The 25,449-nt window shown below is 39.8% G+C and overlaps 1 protein-coding gene across 1 annotated transcript in view; it reads left to right on the top strand.

Annotated features, from left to right (window-relative positions):
* TENM1 (teneurin transmembrane protein 1) overlaps positions 1–25,449 on the top strand; it is an 840,365-nt gene that overhangs the window by 476,265 nt on the left and 338,651 nt on the right. Inside the window, 3 exon segments of the mRNA XM_040405386.1 lie at positions 5,644–5,796; positions 19,539–19,738; positions 24,912–25,122. Of these exon segments, the coding sequence (XP_040261320.1) occupies positions 5,644–5,796; positions 19,539–19,738; positions 24,912–25,122 (564 nt within the window).

The raw sequence follows: 25,449 nt of genomic DNA, 5'->3' as shown, positions 1-25,449 counted from the left end.
GAATGTGGTAATAATTTAGACTGACCTGAGGGATTGTAAGTAGACATAGTAACTCTACAACTTGTGAGCTTGTAAATTGATTTGTGAATCTTTAGCCATTTCTAGACATGACTAAATCAAGTAGCAAACTTTGAGATTAAATTACCAAGCTGCAAAGCTGACAAATCAATTGGCTACCGGCTAAATAATCGCAAATCAAATCTTTACGAATCACAAAATAACCAACCCGAGTTCTTGTATGGTTTATATTTTCTTCTCCATGAGCTATATTCAGTACAGGAATAAATTTACCTAAAGGGTTGTCAGACCTCTTAAATAAATTTTTATGAGGGCCAGGAGAGTGTTCAAATGGTAGAAAAAAAAAACACAATCACCTACTGAACACTGCTGAGTTCCAGAGCCTTCCATCTCCATTCCTTCGAGACCAGAAGAGTGACATCTGATCCATGTTTAGCGCTCTTAATAAGAGAAACAAAATAAGAGTCTTACAGGTATGATTACATACATGTCCGATCTATAGTCACATCCATTGCTACAGTCATTCAGTGAGGCATATGTCCCCGAGAGAACCAGAAGGAGCGTAGATGGGAGTCTCAGTGCTGGAACAGAGTGGTTTTCAGTAGTTCAGTAGTTTCAACACTGTCTTGGCATTCATTTAAATTTATTTTATTGTTAGACAACCACTTTAAAGGTATTTTATAAAACTGTTTCCTAAAAGCCCTTAAACTGTTTGTTGTTGGCAAATAAACTGTAAATACTTTACCCTAGCTGCTTGTTAGAAGACCTTCCACTGCCTGTCTATGCACTTTGTCAACTGTGTTGAACTGTGGTCCCTGCTAAGGAAGCTAAATGGTGGCAGTTTACTAATTTGACCACTTTCTCAGCTGCATCCAACTGCATCCTCTTTTGTGCAGGCGCTGGATACAAAAAAGCGCCTACCAGCATCCTACCTGCTATGGACATTGACTGAGGCTGTCATCAACTGCATCCTCTTTTGCAGAGGCACTGTACACATAACACTAACCACCATTTTACTTCCTATGGACACAAGAAAAGGAGATAATACCATCAGAATTATCGGCACGCTTGATCACCAAAATCAGAAAGTTAGGTGTATCCTAAGTAGATATTGGGATGTTCTCCTGACTGATCTAGATATAAAGGATGTGCTCCCCCCCAGACCTGCAATTACATATAGACGTGGGCGCTCCTTAAAGGACAGACTGGTACACAGTCACTACCAGAAACCAATAGGAACCACCACATGGCTTAATCCCAAACAAACGGGCACCTTTAAATGTGGTGGAAACTGTGTCTGTTGCCCCTTCATTTTAAAATCGAAAGTGTTCACTAGTGTTAGCACTGGAATAACATACACTATACGGGATTTTACCAACTGCCGTACCCAAGGGGTGATCTACCTCTGTACCTGTAGTTGGCCTCTAAGCTACGTCGGAAAAACCAAATTTAGCTTAGGAGACGGGTTGGGGAACACCTAGGTGATGTCAGGAACCGCAGAGACAAACCGATCGCACGTCATGTGCTTGAGGCACATGATGGCTACGTGAGTACACTCAAATTCCAGGTCATTGAAGTCATACGGCAGTCACCAAGGGGTGGCGACTGGGATAATAGGATTCTCCGCAAGGGAGCCCAGTGGATATACCGCCTCAAAACAGTATTTCCAATGGGACTAAATGAACAAATTTCCTTTGGGTGTTTTATTTAGTCTCCCTCACGTTTTCATGCAGTAGCCATCTCTATGGTTACCCTTTATTAATATAATGCTTGAAAATCTTGCTTTATATCGGACCGAAATTGGTCCATTCATATATATATCAATATGGGGGGCTTGTTCCTTTGACATAAATTTATGTTAATACAGTTTATTAGATCCAGCCTCTCTCTATACACCCCCTCTACATGCATGTGGGATGATCGCTTTAAAGATGCACAGTTTTATAATGTATGGCCCCAGAACTTATATACCTACTATTACTCCCCTCCCCCTTTACAATCATGTGGGCAGTATCGCTATCTGCCGTCCTGATACTCCTCCCACACTCCTGCATGCGTTTCACAGGCAGGATGTGACGATGTGAGTGAATGCCGGCTCACTTCCGGTTTTGGAATCACATGTGCGTTCCACCTGGCGCCACGTGCGTTCCAAATACCGGAAGTGGTGCTGTTTTCGATTCTAAGGCAGCAATAGGGTTATCCAGGAAGTGGGGTTCACTTCTAGGCGCCAAAAACAGGTATTTGAATCACCTACCCAGCAATACCAATGCACCTTACGACACCAGGAGGTCTGCTATGCAATTATCAGAAGTTTGCCCACTAATATCAGATGGGCATTTATCTAATGAAACCTGCAACTATCCTGAGTCCCCTGATGAACCAGTCTTTACAACGTCTGGGGAAACGCGTTGGGACAAACTGCTAAAGAAGGGACGAACATCATCAATCCTTACAGGCAGGGTAACATTAGGCGACAGCGAGGGCTTAGCCGGACTGCATTATCCTGATACGTCCAAAGGCCTTGTCTATTTATTTGACGTAGCCTAACATACATATTAAGATGGGGTATTATTTTAACCAATGATAGTAAAAGTTATGTTTTAGATGAAAAGTCATTTTTCTCTGTGATTTACACAAGAAAAGTAGCTCAACACTTTTTACACAGATGGGTAACCCAGGCCAAGCAGCTGGGATAAGGGATGAGGAACTATGCAATTTATTGGGCCACAGAAAGAAGTTTAGGGACTTTTAGGAAATGTTTTTATGAGCCGTTCAACCCAGAGCTGTCATGAGGTTGACTACCGCTTTAATTGGTGACCACCCATATCATGTAGGATATGTAGTTTCAGGTCTTTTTATTTCTGTATGTTGTTGTATGAATGACAAGCTATTCATAGATGCGAGAAAGAGAACATTCAGCCCATTTATGAATGAAGCATTTTAGCATTAAAATGTAACATCAGAGTAAAATAATAGCATTGAATATACAATAATTAACACAATTTTCAATAGCGCAAGAAGCAGAAGTTAATGCCTTTTACGCATACCTCCAGTTTAATTATATATGTATCCGATTAACCATCGAGCCATTAACATTTCATAATGATCTCATGCCTATTTGTGCCGCCTTTGACTATAATATATCTGAGTGGAGAATTATCCAATTCTGTATTATTCCCTCATTTCCATAAAGGAAACTTTGTCACAGAAACAGGGCGTTAATTCACCTGACTTTTCACTGGACATTGACGGTATAGCAATTATGAAGCTGGTCCTAACAGCCTGAGCATTGAACACAGTTTTTCTCTTTGAATTAGGGTAATTTTATTTTTTCTCTTTTTGTTCAGTTAAAAACGTGCAGCAGAATGTGATCCTTTTTGTTAAATGTCAGTCTTTTTATTAGGAGAAGAAATAAAATGGATACACTGCACCAAATAGAAGATTTGCAAACTGAGCACATCCTCATTAAATGAGAAAAATCTACACAATGTAGACTGATTCTTCTTCCATTTTCAGATTGCTTTCACTGCACAGGGTTTCACGTGGTTGGAGACAATTTGCATTATGAATATGTTGAACCCCAAAGTGACACCTATAAATCTGTAACATATTACTTGTAGAACTCTTGCTTTTTAAGAGTAAGGCATCATGCATATATCTCATATTTTAAAGGTCCCTATGACAGATCTTATGTTAGGTAAGATGTTAGGAGGTGTTAGGAAAGATTTATGCTTACATGCTTACTGCCACCGGCTCCTGTTCCTCAATCTTTTAATCCCTTGAGGACACATCACTGCTGAAGCCACTCATAGGCTACAGTGGCACACATGGCCATGTCCATTCTAGAAGAAGGCAAGCTGGGGACCAGAAGATGGAGGACTAGGAGTGAGGGTACAGTAAAAGAGTAGCAGGAAGCAGGTAAGTATACATCTTTTGGAAGGCAATACAGGCTAGAGGTCTTCCCTTGATAGCTAATATTCCAGGAAAACTCCTGTAAGTATTTGATGTTAGATATAATAGCTTGATATTCAGATTTCATAGCTGGTAAGTTAGTTGGGCTTGGATCAGCGTGTGAAGTAAAGGAAACTTTACTGCCCTACAAATCAAAGCAGTATGAACAATATGGACATATCAACGGGAGCCATAATACTCTGCTCGATCCATTGTTTGACTCACAGTAAGGTTCATCAGGGGACCATCAAGATTTCTACATTTTTGACAAGAATAGCACCATATGCTGCACTATTCTTGCAATCATAAGTGATAGAACTCTTAATGGAAAGTTTCATCTTTAAGGCAACATACACCAGTCATATGTATGCCAAAATAACGTTCTTAGTTGATGCAAAAAAAGAGTTAACAAACTTGTCTGGGTGAGAAGTGTCTCAAAGCCTGCTGTTCCTCTAGGCTTACTATTTTTAGTGTTTTGCCCAGGCCAGCTCTTGATCCACAGTCTTATCAATGCTAAATCTACTGATTCTGTTTGACAGTCATTTACCCAGAAGCTTTATGGTGTTCCAGACATAAGTTAGTGACTTTCCACAGCAAATGATTTCTGGAAATACGTAATGTTAACAATGAAGACATAATTATTATTAAAGGGCTTCTACGTTGTCCACTTGATGATTTACAGTCAACAACAATTAGTAAATTAGTTCTATAAGTGGGGTATCAGTGCTGGAATTTTGATCCATGCTGCAGTTGTAGATTGGCTAAATTGTAGTAGCCTTCTTGCAGTCACAATGGTAGACAACATTTAATTATCAATGGGTTTAGAAAGACCCATAAAACATTTCCTTAAAGGGACTCTGTCACACTGAACAAGGTGTCTTAGCTGAAGGTAATATGTTATGGAGCAGGAGGAGATGAGCAGATTGATGTATAGTTTTATGGGAAAAGATTCAGTAAAATGTTTTTATTAATCTAAATTCCTGCTCATTCTGAACTTTGCAGTGGAGGAGGCTGTCCTATCAGTGATTGACAGCTGTCTCTGTATACACATTCATAGAAGGGAGGTGTCAATCAGGGATAGAACCGCCTCCGTGACTTCAAAGCTCAGAGTGAGCAGTAACTTTAATGAATGAAATTCAATTTTTTTCCCCATAAATCTATATATCAATCTGCTAAGCTCCTCCTGCTCTATAACATGCTGCTTGCAGATTATTTTGCATTTTCAAGGTGACAGGTAAGAAAATAAAATAAACGAAATGATTTCCCTCATTCATCATCATAAGTGGATTCTCATTTATGGTAAAATTAATTAACTATGTTTAGATTTACTCAGTAGCATGACTACTAGATGTCAATTAAACCTATTACCATAAAATTAATTATTGTAGTTAAACAAATGATTATTTTACTACATATAGCAATAATTTCTCCACTGTCAATGAGATAAATGTGCTGAACAACAAAGCCTCTTTAAATTATGTACGATGGTCAGTCTCCTGCTGCAAATACCAGATTTATGTCTTTGTTCTCACACTGTTAAATTCCATAAAGCAAAGCTGATAATGAGCATGAATTAGAGGATAAAGATGATAATTTCACATATCAAGTATGTCGTTTATTGTGTCTGCGCATATCTTTTCTATACGTGGGACTAATGTGATTCCTTTTTTATAGCAGTTCCCATGTTTGGTTTAACTTGGCAACTTCAACGAGTGGAGAGTCAAACTTATGAGAATGGGGTCAGTAAAGGAAGCAAAGGAGAGGAGTCTATGGACACCACTTACTCACCACTTGGAGGAAAAGTGACCGATGAAGCAGAGAAAAAAGGTAATTTTAATGCAATAGTAATTTAAAGAAATTGTATTTTTTTTCTCCCAAAGGTCCAAATATTCCTGTTCAGCATTTGTTTTAGGGTGGTTTCAAAAACAGAAGCCAGAAATGGATCTAGGAAGAAGGAGAAGTATACACTTTTTCTTTTATATTCCCTATTCCTTTTGAATGTACTTCTGTCTTAGACTCAAAAAAACTGCATGGGAAAAATGGCATACAACTGCAATATTTTTCTGACAAACACTGTGCGTCAAACAACCCTTAATCACTCACTGCACCGCAATGTAACTGTACATCAAGAGGAACAGAAAGTATGTGCCCTCTAACTTACAGTTAAATCTTGGGGATATCGCAAGGACAGCAGTTGTGCACTTGCCATAGGTTTTGGTAGCTGGTTGCAATATACATCTGAGCTCCTGCTAGCTCCAATCACAGTCATTTAGCCCCTTACATGCTCGTCACAAACTTACCTGTCTGGGCTACATTGGCAAAATCTCCAGCTTTGGCGCAAACACTCTGGGAGAGACCTGCTTCTAAGCTATGCACCCTGCTGACTTGACAGCATCCTTAAAATGCTCTTTCTCCCCACAGCAACTGTGTGCTGGATAAGACTAGCATTGGGCTGATTGCTCAGCTGCTCTATTCCTGTGTGCTAGTATTCTGACTAATGGAGGTCCCAGGTTCTGATCCTGGGATGCAGTGCTCTGTTTAAACCCCTTCCTGGCCACATATAAGTGCCAGTGATAGGCTTGCTTGGGCTCACTAACAAGGTACCTGTTCATTGGATTTGTTTGCTTTTGACCCCTGCTTGTCTTTTGATAGAGGTGGGACGAATCCATTTTTTTAAAAATCCGAATCCGAAAAGGTTCTCGAATATATCGAATCTTTCGAATCTCGAATCCTACGAATCCTGTACATAATTGTGTGAACGGTGTAAGAAACAAAGTCAGACCGCGTCAGTATGTCTGAACCTCCACCTCCCAGTCACGGTCGCACCCTATATGACCGCGATGACCCCTGCTATGACCCCTGCTCCTATCACTACAGAACATACAGGGTAATACAGCGCACATACCTCTTACATCCAGTGACGTCTCCTTTGATGTAGATGTTCTCTTTCCTCATCTTCTCCTTTCAGACCTTCAGACCAGACCACCATTTTTCAGCCATTTTTCGTCTCTGCAGTTTGACAAAAAAAATCTTAGTTTACTACTTTTCCATCATCCTCCCATCTTCTGGACAAATCATCCTAACACCCCCAATACTGTTCTGCTGTGCTCCCCAATACTATACTGCAGAAACAGATAATACCCCTGATAATACTAGTACCACACAGAGCCCCCCATATAAAAATACCCCTTCTTTGTGGCCTCAGTAGATGCCCCCGTAGTGCCCCCAGTAATGTGCCAATAAGAAGTGGCCCCACAGTGCCACCCAATAATGTGCCAGTAAGTGTCCCCATAGATGCCCCCCTAATCATGTGCCAGTATCAAGTGCGGAGTGCCTCTCCCCCCCCCCCCATGTGCCGGTATCATAGTGCCATCTCCCCCCAATGTGCCAGTATCATAGTGCCATCTCCCCCCCATAATGTGCCAGTATCATAGTGCCATCTCCCCACCAATGTGCCAGTATTATAGTGCCATCTCCCCCCATAATGTGCCAGTATCATAGTGCCATCTCCCCCCATAATGTGCCAGTATCATAGTGCCATCTCCCCCAATGTGCCAGTATCATAGTGCCATTTCCCCCCATAATGTGCCAGTATTATAGTGCCACCTCCCCCCATAATGTGCCAGTATCATAGTGCCTCTCACCTCTCCCCCTGGCATCCACAGATCCCCCATCCTATAACAGTGCCATCCACAGACCCCTCCATCCTATAACAGTGCCATCCACAGACCCCCCCATAACAGTGCCATCCACAGAACCCCCCCACCCCATAACAGTGCCATCCACAGACCCCCCCACCCCATAACAGTGCCATCCACAGACCCCCCCATAACAGTGCAATCCACAGACCCCCCCATAACAGTGCCATCCACAGACCCCCCCCATAACAGTGCCATCCACAGACCCCCCCACCCCATAACAGTGCCATCCACAGACCCCCCCCCACCCCAGTGCCAGCCACAGACCCCCCATTGCTGCTCCAGTACAGTTATAAAATGTGTAATTCAATAAATAATGATTCATGCTGCCCCCTCTGTAGTATAACATTCAATATATCCTACTCACAGGGCTACTGATATCGTAATGCAGGCCGGCCGGGCAGACGAGCGGCAGAGTGACTGACTGACGTCACGTGCCTGCGCCGCCTGCTTCATTCATAAAGTAGGCGGCGCAGGAACGTGACGTCAGTCAGTCACTCTGCCGCTCGTCTGCCCGGCCGGCCTGCATTACGATATCAGTAGCCCTGTAAATAGGATATATTGAATGTTATACTACAGAGGGGGCAGCATGAATCATTATTTTTTGAATTACACATTTTATAACTGTACTGGAGCAGCGGGGCCGGAGCACAGTGAACGTACCGGCCCCCAGCTCCTCCTCCTAGTCCCTCCCACCGGGATTCGTATCCAGTAAATTACGTCGGGATTCGAGTCCACGAATCCCACGAATCCAGCAAGATTCCCATCTCTACTTTTGATCACTCTCTGTCTCTCCTTTTTGTACTTCGTTGTCCACCTGGTTATACACCATTTTCGTATGACTATCCCTTTGTGCTATTTTTGTCGCCTGGTGTTTGTCTGTCTCTGCCCCTTAGTAGCATAGGGAATGTCGAGCAGTTGTGGTACTGCTACCTAGGGTTTGAACTGCAGTAGGTAGGGAAAATGGGCTGGGTTCCAGGTTAGGGCATACTGTCCGTGTGTGTCCCTATCTACAAGTGTTACAATGCTACAGTGAATAAACCGCCTCTAATCCCCACGCCCCAAAAATAAATTTTGCAAATGCCCAACACATGTCTAAAAATGTATATTTTATTAGGAAAGTCTCATAAAAATCACATGATTGAATAAAAATGAGTCACATTACAGAAAAAGGATCACAATCCCCTGCAATTGGGAAGCAAATACATTATTGAAATAAGAATTTTATAATATATATATTATATATATATATATTTATTGTAGGGATCTGTCCAAATGGTAGCCTTCAGATAAGAACACAGCAGTCTTTTAGCGGTGAAAGCAAAGCAACAGTTGTCTTTTATTCTTGACAAAATAAAAAGGAAGCAATCGGCAGTGACCGGCTTGATCCAGCTGGTATTAAAGAAACAATAAAGTCCCGTATTTATAGCACAGCACAGGTATGGTTTTACACAGTACCGTAACCCCACGGGGTGTATGTGGACCTCGCTTTGTCCTCAGTCTTTCAGGCACAGCAACTCCAGCTCAGACTCTGATCCCATATAGCCCTCCACAGAGCTCCACAGTCAAAGAGGTAATCACCACCACCTGACACTGCTGGCAGTTTTTTTGTAGGCCTGGAACGTGGGGAGTAGTCACCCACCCAGCACTATAAGTACTCCCAGTAACAGCCGTCCTTGGATCAGCTATTCACAGCTACAGATGTAGCAGGGTTAACACACAAACTTTTAACTCAAATTTCTTAACTCATCATGTTATTTTGAAACAAAAGCCTTTGAAAAGCAATTGAAGGTGTTTGCTTAATGCATTTAGTTTAGATAACACATCTCATAAAGCATCTTAGTAGCATAGGGCATATCGAGCAGTTGCGGTCCTGCTACCTAGGGTTTGAACTGCAGTAGGTAGGGAAAGTGGGCTGGGTTCCAGGTTAGGGCATACTGTCCGTGTGTGTCCCTATCTACAAGCGTTTCAATGCTACAGTGAATTAACCTCCTCTAACCCCCACCGCCCAAAAAATTAATTTTGCAAAAGCCTAACACATGTCTAAAAATTTTTATTTTATTGGAAAAGTCTCTTAAAAATCACATGATTGAATAAAAATTAGTCACATTACAGAAAAAGGATCACATTCCCCTGCAATTGGGAAGCAAATACATAATTGAAATAAGAATTTTATAATATATATATATATATTTATTGTAGGGATCTGCCCAAATGGTAGTCTTCAGATAACACAGTAGTCTTTTAGCGGTGAAAGCAAAGCAACAGTTGTCTTTTATTCTTGACAAAATAATAAGGCAGTAATCTGCAGTGACTGGCTTGATCCAGCTGGTATTAAAATAACCGTATTTATAGCACCGCACAGGTATGGTTTTTCACAGTACCATAACCCCAAGGGGTGTATGTGGACCTCACTTTGTCTTCAGTCTTTCAGGCACAGCAACTCCAGCTCAGACTCTGATCCCATACAGCCCTCCACAGAGCTCCACAGTCAGAGAGGTAATCACCACCACCTGACTGTTTCTTTGTTGGCCAGTCAAAACCTGGCTTGGAACGTGGGGAGTAGTCACCCACCCAGCACTATAACTACACCCATTAAAAGCCGTCCCGGATAAGCTATTCATAGTTATACTAAATAACAAAGTGTCAACCAGCTACTGCCGCTGACACCTGAAATACTGGCTCTTACTTCACCGAGGCCAGGAACCTCAGTGACACAAATCTCCCTCGTGCCTTCCAACAATATGTGTATATATATATATATATATATATATATATATATATATATATATATATAAATATTTTGTAGAGATTACATATGGGCATGAATTCAAATAATAAAGTGCAAACAGGTACTAATATCATAGAAAGGCAATGTGCACAAAAAACAAGGACACTCATCAATTGAAATCCAAATTGTGATGTGGCACTAGAAATAAATACTCAAATGAGGTACAATTAATGGGTATGAAAGCACGATCCAGAAATACATAATTACCAACCCGCAAAGAAAAAAAGGGGGTCAGTTAGCACATCCCAATGCACAGGTGCACGTTGCTATGGCTGAAAACACAACATAGAACAAAACATACAATGCAACAGCTCTCTGCAATCCAAATAAAGTACAAAAATGAATTATATTGCTTATGCTATGCTTATAAATTGAGTGCAGGTTCCACATGCATGCTGGGCCCACTTTAATTTTTATCATCTTTGGATGCCAAAATGGCCTCCATTATATCCAGGGAATGCAGGTACCAACATGATAAAAAATTAAAGTGGGCCCAGCATGCATGTGGAACCTACACTCTCTGAATTGTATGGTAGCCGTCATGGCACATAACAGGTAGAATTTAGTGTTAGGTTCCCGTCTTACAGAGATCGCCTTGACGTGCGGCAAATGGGCTCAAATATTTTGTAAAAAATTTGCCAAGCATCTCCAATTTATAAGCATAGCAAAGGCAATATAATTCTTTTTTGTACTTTATTTGGTTTGCAGAGAGCTGTTGCATTGTATGTTTTGTTCTATAATTGCCAACCCATATGATAAGCAAGTCTGAAGGGGAATGCATCCACCTCAATGTTTCAGATTCTGCCTTCCTCTGGGGTTGGCGCAGTTTTGTGTAGGGAGCATTTTATAGGATGACAATTTCCAATAATAGGGCAGGGCTCCATTGAAATCTCACTATGGCAGGCATCAGATAGGCTTAGTGTTATTTTATTTTCAGAAGGAAAGCTAATTTGCATACTTTGGGATTTCTGGAAAATAATTCAAATTAGATTTTCTTCCAAAAAGAAAAGAGCATTAAGCCTATCTGATGCTTGTTGATGTGAGATATGCTAATTTGTATATATGTGTCCTAGAAATGCAGAGTAGAGTGGGTTTGGCTACAATACTCATAATGCACACTAGGTGGTCTCCATAATGAGAAGAAGTACTACCAAGGGCTCCACCAAGGCCACTCAGCTAAATAGGTTAATTTTCTCTTAGTGCTCTTGTCCTTTTGGTATGGGAGCTGGCTTGCACCTTTCGTTCACAAAAGCATAATACTGGGATAGTTCATAATTTTGTCATTTTGTAAGGAGATCTGGCTTGCAAGCTTCATTCTGAGAAGTATTACATGTGGGTCTCTAACCCAAACAAGAAATCCTTGATGAGTTCACACGACTTATTTTGAAAAGGCGGAATGCATCTTTTTTTCAGTATGAATTGAGTTGAGGCAGCCCAAGAGGTACTGTATCACATTTCATATTACAGAAAAATAAGGTCTGTATGCTATGGATTGAACTGAACGAACAACTGGAATGCTGCTATTAATTATTAAAATTATTCCTGGATCAAGTAAATGCTGTTTAATATCAGAAGCATGATCTAATGCTCTTGGCCCCAAGGGCAAAATCTGACGTTTCCACCTACCATGCCTAAGCAGTAACACTGGTGTTTTCTTATGTGAAAGAGGAGTCTTTGGGTCACCTCAGGCAACCTTCTCAAACCTACTCTCGATTTTCTATTTTTTTTTACTTAACAAAGGTGGCACAAATCTCTTTTGCTTGTCCAGCAATTCCAGTAGCAGACACATTTTTGGTAATCTCAATGTACCTTGGATGGTATTCATATAATTGAATTTAGATTATTAATTTTTTTAAAGGATATGTGTCACCAGAAAATTACCTTTCATTAAATCAAGTTTTTATGCTAAATATATTAAAAACTATTTTTGGTGAAGGTATTTTTAAGTTTCTATGTTACTATACTTAAAAAAAAATTGGGACTGTCTACAAAGCCTAATAATAGGCAATACCACTTGGTCTGTACAAATCACCGCTGCCATTTGCTTGTCATTACAGGCAGGATTAGAATGACAGGTATCATCTATATATAAATAGTACAGGATCCACATTCCTAATAGTTAATACCACAGCTTATCTACTCCCTTCTGACCTCTTGTGTCTAGAAAATTCTTCTATAGAGAATGGGACTTCTATTGTGTTTTTAAAGCATATCCCCTAAATGCTGTTAACAGCCCAGGCAACATGGCGGCCCTCATAATCATGTTCAGGAAATAGATTTAAAGGGCTTCTGTCACCCCACTAAAGTCATTATTTTTTTTTGGGCTAGTTAAATTACTTATACTGCGATATATGAAAATATAATGGTCTTACTTACTTTGATTCAGAAGTTTCTTCTAAAAACGAAGTTTTATAATATGTAAATTAGGTCTCTACCAGCAAGTAGGGTGGCTACTTGCTGGTAGCAGCTGCAGAAAACCGCCCCCTCGTCGTGTTGATTGACAGGGCCAGCCGGGATCTCCTCCTCCGGCCAGCCCTGTCGGCATTTCAAAAATCGCGCGCCTGTGTTCATTCGGCGCAGGCGCTCTGAGATGAGGAGGCTCGCCTCCTCAGAACTCCCTCAGTGCGCCTGCGCCGATGACATCACCGAAATAGAAGACGTCATCGGCGCAGGCGCACTGAGGGAGTGCTGAGGAGGCGAGCCTGCGCCGAATGAACACAGGCGCGCGATTTTTGAAATGCCGACAGGGCTGGCCGGAGGAGGAGATCCCGGCTGGCCCTGTCAATCAACACGACGAGGGGGCGGTTTTCTGCAGCTGCTACCAGCAAGTAGCCGCCCTACTTGCTGGTAGAGATCTAATTTACATATTATAAAACTTTGTTTTTAGAAGAAACTGCTGAATCAAAGTAAGTAAGACCATTATATTTTCATATATCGCAATATAAGTAATTTAACTAGCCCAAAAAAAAATAATGACTTTAGTGGGGTGACAGAAGCCCTTTAAAAAAAAATTCAAATCAGAGAATAAAAAGAGATTAGAAAAAACATGTGTCACTATCTGGGTTTAACTAGCAGAAATAAAAAATATAGGTGACATGTTCCCTTTAAAGTTGTTTTATATGTACAGTAAGCGTTGAGTTTGGTTTGCATTTTTCTCAGAAGTATTGTAGAAATAGATTCAATAAACTCAGTGTGTCGATGTCAACATATAGACAGTTTCATTAATTTTACACTACAGAGTATATCTTATTTAATATTGTAATTGGTCTGATAATGAATTTTCCAAAGGAGACTTTGCAGAGAGCATATTACTTTTCATTTGAAAACCACAGTGAAATTCTTAAGACCCAACAAATTTCTAGCAAGTGAAACCTCAGTAGACTATGACTTCAATGTAGCCGACGCCAAGAAGGAAAGATCATCAAGAGATATTTTAATGAGGTTTCTTCTTCAAGAATAATGGTTTCAGCAAAGTATTGAGTTACTCCATTAAGAAATCAGACAAATGATGTTCTTCTGCAGTTACTTGAAATGCACAAATTTTATTACCATAATAAAATTAATAATTTGGTTTGACCAGGTTCACTGCAGTAAAGTCCATGAAATTGAGATGAAAGGAAATGTTAGGTTTGTTATGGTTTGTCTTATATTGTCCTTAATGATTTTAAAGTTCACTACAATACATTTTAATTGGCCCAATGGGGTTTGTTTTTATAAACCCAGAAATGTGCATTTTCCCCTGGCCAACTAAAACAGGAGAATACTATAGCTCTTATTAAATGGGAAATTGTACAGTCATATCTTATCCAATTAAAAATTAATAACTGGATAGTCCAAGAAACAAAAACATTAGACTATTAACCTGAGACTAGATGTGGGTAAACTGTTTGTGTGCTTCGTGTTTTGACGATTCATGATTCTCTGTGCGTTGTGATTTGTTCGGCAAATAATTCATCTTTCAGTTTTTCTTTTGCCAATTAGCAAGGAATAATTTTTTTCCATTCTATTTTGAATCAACAAATCTTGAACCATTTCACAGATCAGTGAAATGGGGCAAAAATGTTTTTAGTGTTATTAACATGCTTATTGCATACATTCACATTGCTGTGCCATATTAAAGGGAGTCGGTCAGCAAGAAATTCACTGTTAAACCAGGCACAATGCATTATAGGGCTAGCCCAACTTAATGTAATTATACCTTTCACTCAGTGATCTGTTCAAGCAGTGAATAATTCAAGAAAACATGCACTAGAAATACAAGGGAAATCCAGAGAAGTCCAGAAAAACATCACAATATAGGCCTCTCAGTCACAATGTACTCCTTATACCCGGTCAAGAACATAGGCTAATGCTACAATTCTTGCTGCTCTAAGAGTTGAAAGTCTAAGTCTTCATGGGCAAAATAAATAAAATTAATGTTTTTAAAGTGAAAGCCAAAATAGTTAACACTAAATGTATATTGAAAATATATTTTACTCAGTTTTCAAGCCCCAGTGTGAAGTGGCTGCTGGATTGCTTTTCAAAAATTTTAATAAGTTAGGATTAGAGAAGCATACGCTGGCAGAAAGAATCCAGCCACAAAAATCAATGTTAAAATAAGTGGAATTTTTATTAAGCATTTTATAAGTTCATAGGAGAATACCCTTGGAAGCAGCAATAAAAAGGTAACATCTTGCAGAGAAACAATTTTATGAGCTTATGTTGCTGCTACATTACAAAGAGCAAAGAAGAAAAGCTAACAGCTAGTTACAGCAAAGAGCATATACAATCTATTAAGACACAAAGCTACGGTATATAACAGTATGTTGTATAAACATATTCTATAATGACAATAAAGCCCCAACGAAATTAAAATGATAAATTGTACAGATATATACGGTAGTTGAATACATTCAAGGTAAAGACCGTAATATATGTTCTGTATATTCAGTGCTTGACATTAACGGCACTATGGATTTTAGAAGCCTGCATCCCCATTCATTGCAAAGATCAGCAAGACATTGCTTGATTCCTTAATATTTAATACAGAGCGGATTATAACACTCTAGAGCTTACCCCTACTGCTTCATGGAGCCTTTTGTGTTTTTTCAGAATCCACAGTAAAAACCACTGCGGATACAAATTGTTCCAAGCACTGGTCTATAGATAAGCACATGAAAAATGCCATTGTTCAACTTCTTCCTACTTGTCAACTTCTCGGTCCTATTATGAGAGTGAGAAAAAAAATATGTTTTACGTTAGCTATTGTGGATTCAACAAAAGTGAGATTTTCAGGCCTCTAGAAAAAGTCAAGACGATGTGTTAATTAAAAGAAAAATCATGATTTCTACAACAAAAGGTTTGGTTTTTCGAGGGAGAAAGAGATGCAGTGTGACATACGTTCACGTCACAGTGCACGAAGCCAGGTTGTAGCAAAATTGTGAAAAATTCTGTGTCATGAAGTTGAAACATTGCTCTTACTTTTACTTCAATTTGATACAATCATAAAGGGGTTTTCCCAAAGTAGTATATTGAAAATGATGACCTATCCTCAGAATAGGTCATCGTTATCTGATTGGTCAGGATATGACTCCTGACACCCCTGCCAATCAGCTATTTGAAGAGGCTGCAGCGCTCCAGGGCCTAGACGAGTGATGTCACTTTCATTTGTCACATGGCCTTTGTGCAGTGCAGTTTCATTCAAGTGAATGGGCCTGGACTGCAATACCAAGCACACCTGCTGTACTATGTATGACGCTGTGCTTGGTAAGCTGTGATGAGGCCATAGTGCTCACTGGAGTGCTGCAGCCTCCTCAAACAGCTAACCAATGGTGGTGCTTGGAACTCAGACATTCAAGGTGCCCTGTAGGCATACAGTCCAACCATCGTTTTAAAAATATAACAGGTCCTGCTATTAGCCATTAGATTGCATTTAAGAAGCTGTCGATAATTCACTTAGCTCATGGTTATTAGTGCATTGTGATCTACCAGAGAAACTGGCACACTCTTTTTAGATAAGCAAGAGAGATAACCTCTATGATGATCATCTCATTGTTAATAAATCCGCAGTTGTACAAAAAGAGACCAACCTAGTGATCTTGCTCAGGGGCCATCTGTTTTCTCTGTGCTTTAAAGGGTTATTCTCATCTAGACATCTATAGCACAACCATAGTATATGCCATAAAAGTCTGACAGATGCGGATCCCACATCTTGCGAATGTCGCCCCATTCTCTTGGCCACTGTGAATGGAGAATTAGCTGCCCATGCATGGCTGTCTGGGAGTTCTGGAAATGGCAGAGTAAACATGCCAAGTTGTTTTCGGATCCACCATTGAAGTGAATCCATAGAGATACTCATGCAAGGTCACCACTCCATTCACACTGGCTGCATGACAAGGACTCTGTTCTCAAGGATGATAGGTGTGAGGTCCACACCCACCAAACATTAATGATATATCCTATGGGCATGCCATAAATGTCCAGATGTGAATATCCCATTATCCTCATGTTTATGGCAAAGTCATGAGCATGGTGTTTGTACAGTGGTGCCAAGAGTTCACATGGTTCTGCATTGCATAGCCATAGATATTTTGTGACCTACCATATAGGGCCTGCATGAAGCATGGTATTCTCCCATAGAAGTAATGCATCTAGTGGAGAACATCTACCTAACACAGCTTGCAATTTAACAGGACAAAATGTTTTTCTCATGGTTTCTGTACAAGTAAAACATCCATATGCCTCTGCATAAAGCATGGAGGTACATGAGAGGGCTTAAAGGGGTTGTCTTACTTAAGAAATGGCATTTGTCATGTAGACAGAGTTAATACAATACACTTACTAATATATTGTGATTGTCCATATAGCCTCCTTTGCTGGCTTGATTACTTTTTCCATTACATTATACACTGCTCATATCCAGGTGTTATGACCACCCTGCAATCTGGCCTCTCTGATGGCCGGGAGTTCAATTAGGCTTTTTTCTCTAGTGTGCAAGCAGGGTCACGGATGCTGGATGGCAGGGCGGTCGTAACCATGGAAACGAGAAGTGTATAATGTGATTGGAAAAGGAATCAAGCCAGCAAAGGAGGCAATATGGACAATCACAATACATTAATAAGTGCCTTGTATTAACTTTCTACATGATCAATGCCATTTGATGAAGTGAGACAATCCCTTTAAGATTCACTAAGGAGAATCCTTAATACATCCATGCATGAGCACGTGTGAGGAAATATATGCTAGAGATGGGATTTTGTCATCCAGCAGAAATTGTTCATAAATGTCCTTGGAATCTACACCCTGGAGCACAATACCCATTGTCGAACATATTAACCCGCCGTAATATTATATTCCATACACTAACATTAGCATTGCTTTCCTCTTTAAAAAAAAAAAAAACTCACAAAAACAACCTTATAATGATCCATGTAATTATTGTTGCAGCTGGTCCAAGTCAATTCAGCGTGTGCTTGATATCACTCACATCCCTTATACCACAGGGACTTAGGCATCTGCCGAAAATACATTGGAACAAATCCAGCCTGATACTATCGCTCTGTGCACATGAAAGCTTGTTTGGAGGTTGTTTGGCTGCGCTTTGCTGACCTTTCTATATTTATGTCTCTCCTACATGTGAAAGAGTCAACCCTTATCACATTATCCATGGGCACTAGACTATTGTATTGAATATCCTTATGCTTTTTTAGGATTGATATATTTAAATAAAAGAGGTAGGGCTTGATTGAGGATTATAGAATTGTATGACTGAAAAATGATGGCAATGTATGAAAGCTGAGCTCTACAGATTGATTTCTTGAATAATTAAAATGTATTTCTATTACAGATATTAGTGTACATTACTTCTAAACATTTTGTTATATAGTCATTAAAGCAAGGGACATTCATTTTAATATTTATGTCCTGGGCGCCACATTTATAAATTCAGTGAACTTCAGGTGGGCAAAAATTACATTTGGGCCTTACACAATGGTAATAGGTTTTTAAAGATGCCCCTGTCTGAAATGTCCTCTGCAAAATAACCGTGGAGCCCCAGTTATGGGTCTTCAACACAGTGAAAGCCAGATATCCCTCAAAGGAATGAAAACCAAGCAAAGGGGTGTCCCCATTATAGAGATCACCAGATCCACCATATTAAGTGGCCCCTATGCGAAGATCCTGCTGTTTTACAAGCCTTAAGGATGTGACAGGGCAAGACCTAAGCCAGTTATCCAACCACAGACAGCTGTTTCGGGGTGTTGCCCCTCATCAGCGTGGAGTAGGATTCTGGCTAACCGGGAGCAATGCCTTGGAGACTATAGCTATTGTTTTAAGTAGTCTCCAAGGCATTGCTTCAGGTTTTGTTATTTGTTAGCTATTGTTTTGGTTGAAATGTTCCCTGCAGCATAAAGGAATGTACTGTATGAAGCTCTAAGGTATCATAAACTGTATCTAAATTACCACTAGAGTCATCTTGGTGGTCTTGTATCCTTGAGGAGTCATGCAATCCTGATTTGGCTGATGTCCTACTGCCTGAGATACTGTATGCAATCTCAAAAAGGCTGTGTAGGAATCTTGTACATGCTCAATAAAGCAATGTGTATTGATCGGCCTCAGCTTCATCTGTGATACCATTGTGTACAAAATTGTAGTGGCGATTTTAAAGTTCCTAAACACAGACACTTTAGACAATGGGGCTGCCCTAATATTTGTTGGATGATGCCAACATTGACAGGATCTGCTGACAGGTCACTGATGTTTTGTCCAGCATTATTTATCTACACATTTTATGAAAGGGGTCACCACCAGTTTTAGCTAGGAGTCTCTACCAACCTTGACGCAGCTCTGAATGTACACAACAAAGTTTGTGTTCTAAATCTACATGCAGCCATTCCTTTCAGAACTGATTAAATGGCTAAGCCTGTATTAAAAAGCAAAAACGTTGGGGCTCACTTTAATTCAGTAACCCTTCCTTGATCAGTGGAGATCTTCCTCAGGAACAAAAAGCCTTTGAGTTATTTAAATCTTCTTGTGTCTTTATGTTATGTCTTTTGTGGAATTGTCTAGTTTCATTTTGCTTACTTTGGTCTCTGTTTCTGCAGTGAATCAAAAAGGTAGAGCAATCGATTCTGGAGAAGTGGAAATTGGAAAGCAGATTGAGCAGAATATCCCACCTGGATTATTCTGGCGTTTTCAGGTTACAATTCACCATCCAATGTACTTAAAATTCAATGTTTCCTTCTCAAAAGACTCCCTTCTTGGCATATATGGGAGGAGAAATATCCCACCGACACACACACAGGTACTTAATATGCTTTCCTCAATTAATGATTTTACCATAGAAGCAGAAAATATAAAATATAATGACTAAAGGACATTTTTATTCTACCTTAAATATTCTGAGGAAGTGTCTCTACGTCCATATCTTATTTTACTAATTGGGAGAAATCTGACATTGAAATTGAAAAAGGTAAAATAAGATGAACATCCAGCATGTTATCTGAATATAAATGTCATTGCTATGCTTAGAAAGCACAAGGTTCCTTCTTTATACATATTATGACTAGGGTTGAGCGAATCGGGTTCATATTGTTGTATCCAAACCTAATTCTTTTAAAAACTACCTTAATAATAGGGGCTTTGTTCTACTGTAAAATGTATGTCCTCCGTGGAGGCCTTTCCAAAATTTCTGCAAATATTGCAAGCCACAAACCCGAGTTTAGCTTAGTATTTTGATACAGTAATTTATGCCAAATGATCAGACATGTTATAGAAGCGAGAAAATGTAAGTGTTGCAATATTTGCAAAAACTTCGGAGAGATCTCCAAACATTTTACAGTAAGAAGAAGCCCATATTATTAACAAAGTTTTTAAACAAATTGGGTTCGGATACAGCAATCCAAGCACGATTCACTCAACCCTAATTATGGCTATTATTCATAATTCATATGACAGCAAATGAACATGCAGTGCTTGATGTTTGTTGGAATCAGAAAAAAATGGGCAAGAATACAGGTCTGAGCAACTTTGACAAGAGTCATTAAGGCATTGTGATGGCTTAATGATTGAGAGAGCATCTCCAAAACAGCAGATCTTATGAGTCCTTCCTGGTACAAACCGGATTCCAAAAAAGTTGGGACACTAAACAAATTGTGAATAAAAACTGAATGCAATGATGTGGAGATGGCAAATGTCAATATTTTATTTGTAATAGAACGTAGATGACAGATCAAACGTTTAATCCGAGTAAATGTATCATTTTAATGGAAAAATACGTTGATTCCAATTTTCACGGTGTCAACAAATCCCAAAAAGTTGGGGCAAATAGCAATAAGAGGCTGAAAAAAGTAAATTGTAGCATAACGAAGAGCTGGAAGACCAATTAACACTAATTAGGTCAATTGGCAACATGATTGGGTATAAAAAGAGCTTCTCAGAGTGGCAGTGTCTCTCAGAAGCCAAGATGGGTAGAGGATCACCAATTCCCACAATGTTGCGCAGAAAGATAGTGGAGCAATATCAGAAAGGTGTTACCCAGTGAAAAATTGCAAAGACTTTGCATCTATCATCATCAACTGTGCATAACATCATCCGAAGATTCAGAGAATCTGGAACAATCTCTGTGCGTAAGGGTCAAGGCCGTAAAACCATACTGGATGCCCGTGATCTCCGGGCCCTTAAACGACACTGCACCACAAACAGGAATGCTACTGTAAAGGAAATCACAGAATGGGCTCAGGAATACTTCCAGAAACCATTGTCAGTGAACACAATCCACCGTGCCATCCGCCGTTGCCAGCTGAAACTCTACAGTGCAAAGAAGAAGCTATTTCTAAGCAAGATCCACAAGCTCAGGTGTTTTCACTGGGCCAGGGATCATTTAAAATGGAGTGTGGCAAAATGGAAGACTGTTCTGTGGTCAGACGAGTCACGATTCGAAGTTCTTTTTGGAAATCTGGGACGCCATGTCATCCGGACCAAAGAGGACAAGGACAACCCAAGTTGTTATCAACGCTCAGTTCAGAAGCCTGCATCTCTGATGGTATGCGGTTGCATGAGTGCGTGTGGCATGGGCAGCTTGCATGTCTGGAAAGGCACCATCAATGCAGAAAAATATATTCAGGTTCTAGAACAACATATGCTCCCATCCAGACGTCATCTCTTTCAGGGAAGACCCTGCATTTTTCAACAAGATAATGCCAGACCACATTCTGCATCAATCACAACATCATGGCTGCATAGGAGAAGGATCCGGGTACTGAAATGGCCAGTGTGCAGTCCAGATCTTTCACCTATAGAGAACATTTGGCGCATCATAAAGAGGAAGGTGCAACAAAGAAGGCCCAAGACGATTGAACAGTTAGAGGCCTGTATTAGACAAGAATGGGAGAGCATTCCTATTTCTAAACTTGAGAAACTGGTCTCCTCGGTCCCCAGACGTCTGTTGAGTGTTGTAAGAAGAAGGGGAGATGCCACACAGTGGTGAAAATGGCCTTGTCCCAACTTTTTGGGGATTTGTTGACACCATGAAATTCTGATTCAACATATTTTTCCCTTAAAATGGTACATTTTCTCAGTTTAAACTTTTGTTCCGTGATTTATGTTCTATTCTGAATAAAATATTAGAAGATGGCACCTCCACATCATTGCATTCAGTTTTTATTCACGATTTGTATAGTGTCCCAACTTTTTTGGAATCCGGTTTGTACAAGGTGATTAATACCTACTAAAAGTGGTCCAAGGAAGAACATCTGGTGACTGATTGACAGGGTTATGGGGACCCAAGGCTCATTGATGCGCTTGAGCAATGAAGACTAGCCCATCTGGTCTGATCCTAAAGAAGAGTTTCTGTAGCACAAATTGCTGAAAGAGTTAATGCTGGCTGCAATGAAAGGAGTCAGAACATACAGTAGGATGCTCTGAGTAATGTTCTGCTGTGAAACTGTGGGGCCTAGCAGTCATGTGGGTTTAGCACATACCACCTACCTAAACAATGCACCAGATGAAGCACATGCATTCATGCCAATGGTGTTCCCTGCTACATAGCAAAAGTTGTTCAGGATCATGAATAGTTTAAGAACATGACAAAGTTCAAGACATTTGTGCTATGTGCTCGAAAAAAACAAGTCTGATTCATGGAGGCTCCACTTCGCAACTCACCAACCTTAAAGAATTTGCTGCTAAGGTCTTGGTGTCATATACCACAGAACAATTTCAGAGGTCTTGTGTAGTCCATGCTTCAATGGGTCAGAGCTGTTTTGGTGGCACAAAGGGCACCTGGCAGATATTATGGCTGATCCATGTTTAGAAAAGTATATAGAGTAGGTTTATATTCCAGGTAATTACAACAGTGATATAAACCTCCTTAAAAATCGAATGAGTTGAAGAGTAGTGTTGATCACGAATATTCGAATTTTGAATTTTTATCGCGAATATAGGTACTTCGAAAATTCGCGGAAATTTCGAATATAGTTATATATATTCGAAATTTTGAATATTCTATTTTTTTTATTTTTTTTATCATCCCTCACTGCTTCTAGCTTGTGGGCCAATAAGAAGGCTGCAATATAGTTGACTTTAGGAGTAGTAGTGTTTGCGAATTTTGCTCTATATTCGTTTTTTTTGAATATTCGCTATATTGCTATATATTCTTGTTTTAGAATACTACGAATATTCGAAAAAACGAAGTTATAGCAATATAGAGGATATTCGAAAAAAATCGAATAGAGCAATTTAGCTAATATAGTGATATAATCTTCTTTGTCTAATAGTTGTAAATTGAAAAATTTGCAATAAAAAATTTGAATCCGAAAATTCAAATTCCGAAAATTCGCATATTACACAATCATTATCTTTCCGATTTTTTGAGTAAAAAAAAATCGTGAATTTTCGAATTTGAGAATTTTTTACGAATATTTTACTAAATATTCGCGAAATATTGCGAATTCGAATATGACCCCTGCCGCTCATCACTATTGAAGAGAAGAAATTTTTTTTAGGGTTTTTTTTAAGTATAAAAGGAAGAACATAGTAAAACTTTTTCTTATGGATTTCACATGAGGAAAAAACAACGCTATGTCCCTCAGTATAAACTTAGAAGCACACAGGGTTGCAGTAAGGGCAAATAGTCTATAAAGGCAGTTGTCACGGATGTAGTAGGGGAGAACACCAAAAAACAACAAGAAGGAAGGGGAAAGACACTAGGCCTCACCGCTAGGGAAGGAAAAGGGTCACCATCTATAAAACCCTGCTCCTGGCCCTAACTCCTATCCGTATGGGCACCTCTAGATGGTAGAGATGCCCATACACAGGAACCTAGAAAACCCTGGTGACCCTCGGATGCCCTAAAGGTAAGGACAGGGCAGAGACAACCCGTTTCTTTCCTGGTGAAGGAACCAGCATCTCGCTGAGGCCTAGTAAACAACCAGGGGGGGCGGAATACAAAACACAACAAGCAGAACACTTAACTTCTGAGGATGATGGATGAACATGACTTAAACAAGAACCACACTCCAGCTCTTCCAAAACCAAATGAAGCTATCCAGAGCAAGGAGTGATGGGTAAAGTCAGACTAAATAGGGATAGGTAAAGGTCACATGAACAGGAGGTGCGGACATACCAGCAACACACAAAGTGAAACCAAAAGAGGCTTTCAGATAACTAATGTGCAGATAATCTTTCAGACCTTCTAAGACCTGTCATAGGTGTGACAGCAGCATATTATAGATCTGTGTAACATACAGTATACCCACAAAATATCTGTGTGCATTGGTTCAAAAAGTGATATGTTGGCATGTTAGGTCACGTTAGCGGAGATATGTGAGATCAATCCCTACAGTTCCTCAAACTGAGCAACTGAAATGATCTAAAGATTATCTAGAGCCCTTCAGTGATGTTGGAAGATTTATATAGGAAATCTCCAACATATCAATGGCAAGGTGCTCCACAAAAGGGTTCAGAAACTCAGAGAAGGCCAATTGTTTGTGAAAGCCCTAGTGATGTATGACATTCCAATACATACCAACATTTCAGTTGGAAAAATTGGGAATTGCCCTGGGAATGCCCCTAAACCTGCCCAGAAACAGCCACTTATGGGTGGGAATTAGACTATTGGCAACTATGCATGTCAGCAAATCCCATTGAAGTGAAAGTCTACAAACTGTTTGCTGATTAGTAGGATCTCATTCCAGAGAATTGAAGCAGAACAAGAGGAATCTTGGAACTCCGTGTCATACTGGAGCAAAAAATCACAACCTACTTTGCCTTCATAGTTATATATCAAATGAGACATTATTTTATTGGTTACAGTGAACTGTATAGTAGTAGACATTTAACCACATAAAACTGACATTATCTATTGTATGATTTTATAATAAAACACTGGTATGATTATGTTGTACCTTCTAAAACAATATGCTGTGGTGTGCTCTGTATCCAGACTAATTCAATGTGAATTGTACTTGATCTTTACACAGTTTGATTTTGTAAAGCTGATGGATGGAAAACACTTGAAAAAGCAAGAACCGAAAAATGCAGAGAACCCACAGCATGCACCTCGAAGTATTTTTCTGCCATCGTTACAAGAGACAGGTTTCATTGAATACATGGATCAAGGTGCCTGGCATTTGGCTTTTTACAATGATGGCAAGAAGAAAGAGCAAGTCATAGTATTGACAACAGCAATCGGTAAGTGTTCTCCTTTAGTAACCAATATTTGTCAATCATGAACAATAAATCCTACATTCAGCAATATCATAGTAATTGAATGCATGAATTTATGAGTTGCCAAAAATTACATCAAATTTATGACAATGGGAGATGTGGGTAGCCACAATTATGGGTAGCCACACACCTATGTTTTGTGCCAGAAAATGGTGCATGTCTTTAAGTTTTGTGAATTTTTCCTAATAAATCTTCCTATAGTTCCCAGTTGATAGTATTTTATTTTTTTAGACTGTTAAGATGAGGCTTAGGCCTCCATCGGTTGCTCAAGCATGTGGCCAACCCTGCCAC

Source organism: Bufo bufo, chromosome 8, assembly GCF_905171765.1.
Source record: "Bufo bufo chromosome 8, aBufBuf1.1, whole genome shotgun sequence".
Taxonomy (NCBI): domain Eukaryota; kingdom Metazoa; phylum Chordata; class Amphibia; order Anura; family Bufonidae; genus Bufo; species Bufo bufo.
Note: the sequence above shows the minus strand (reverse complement) of the source record. Positions and strands in the feature narration are given on the sequence as shown.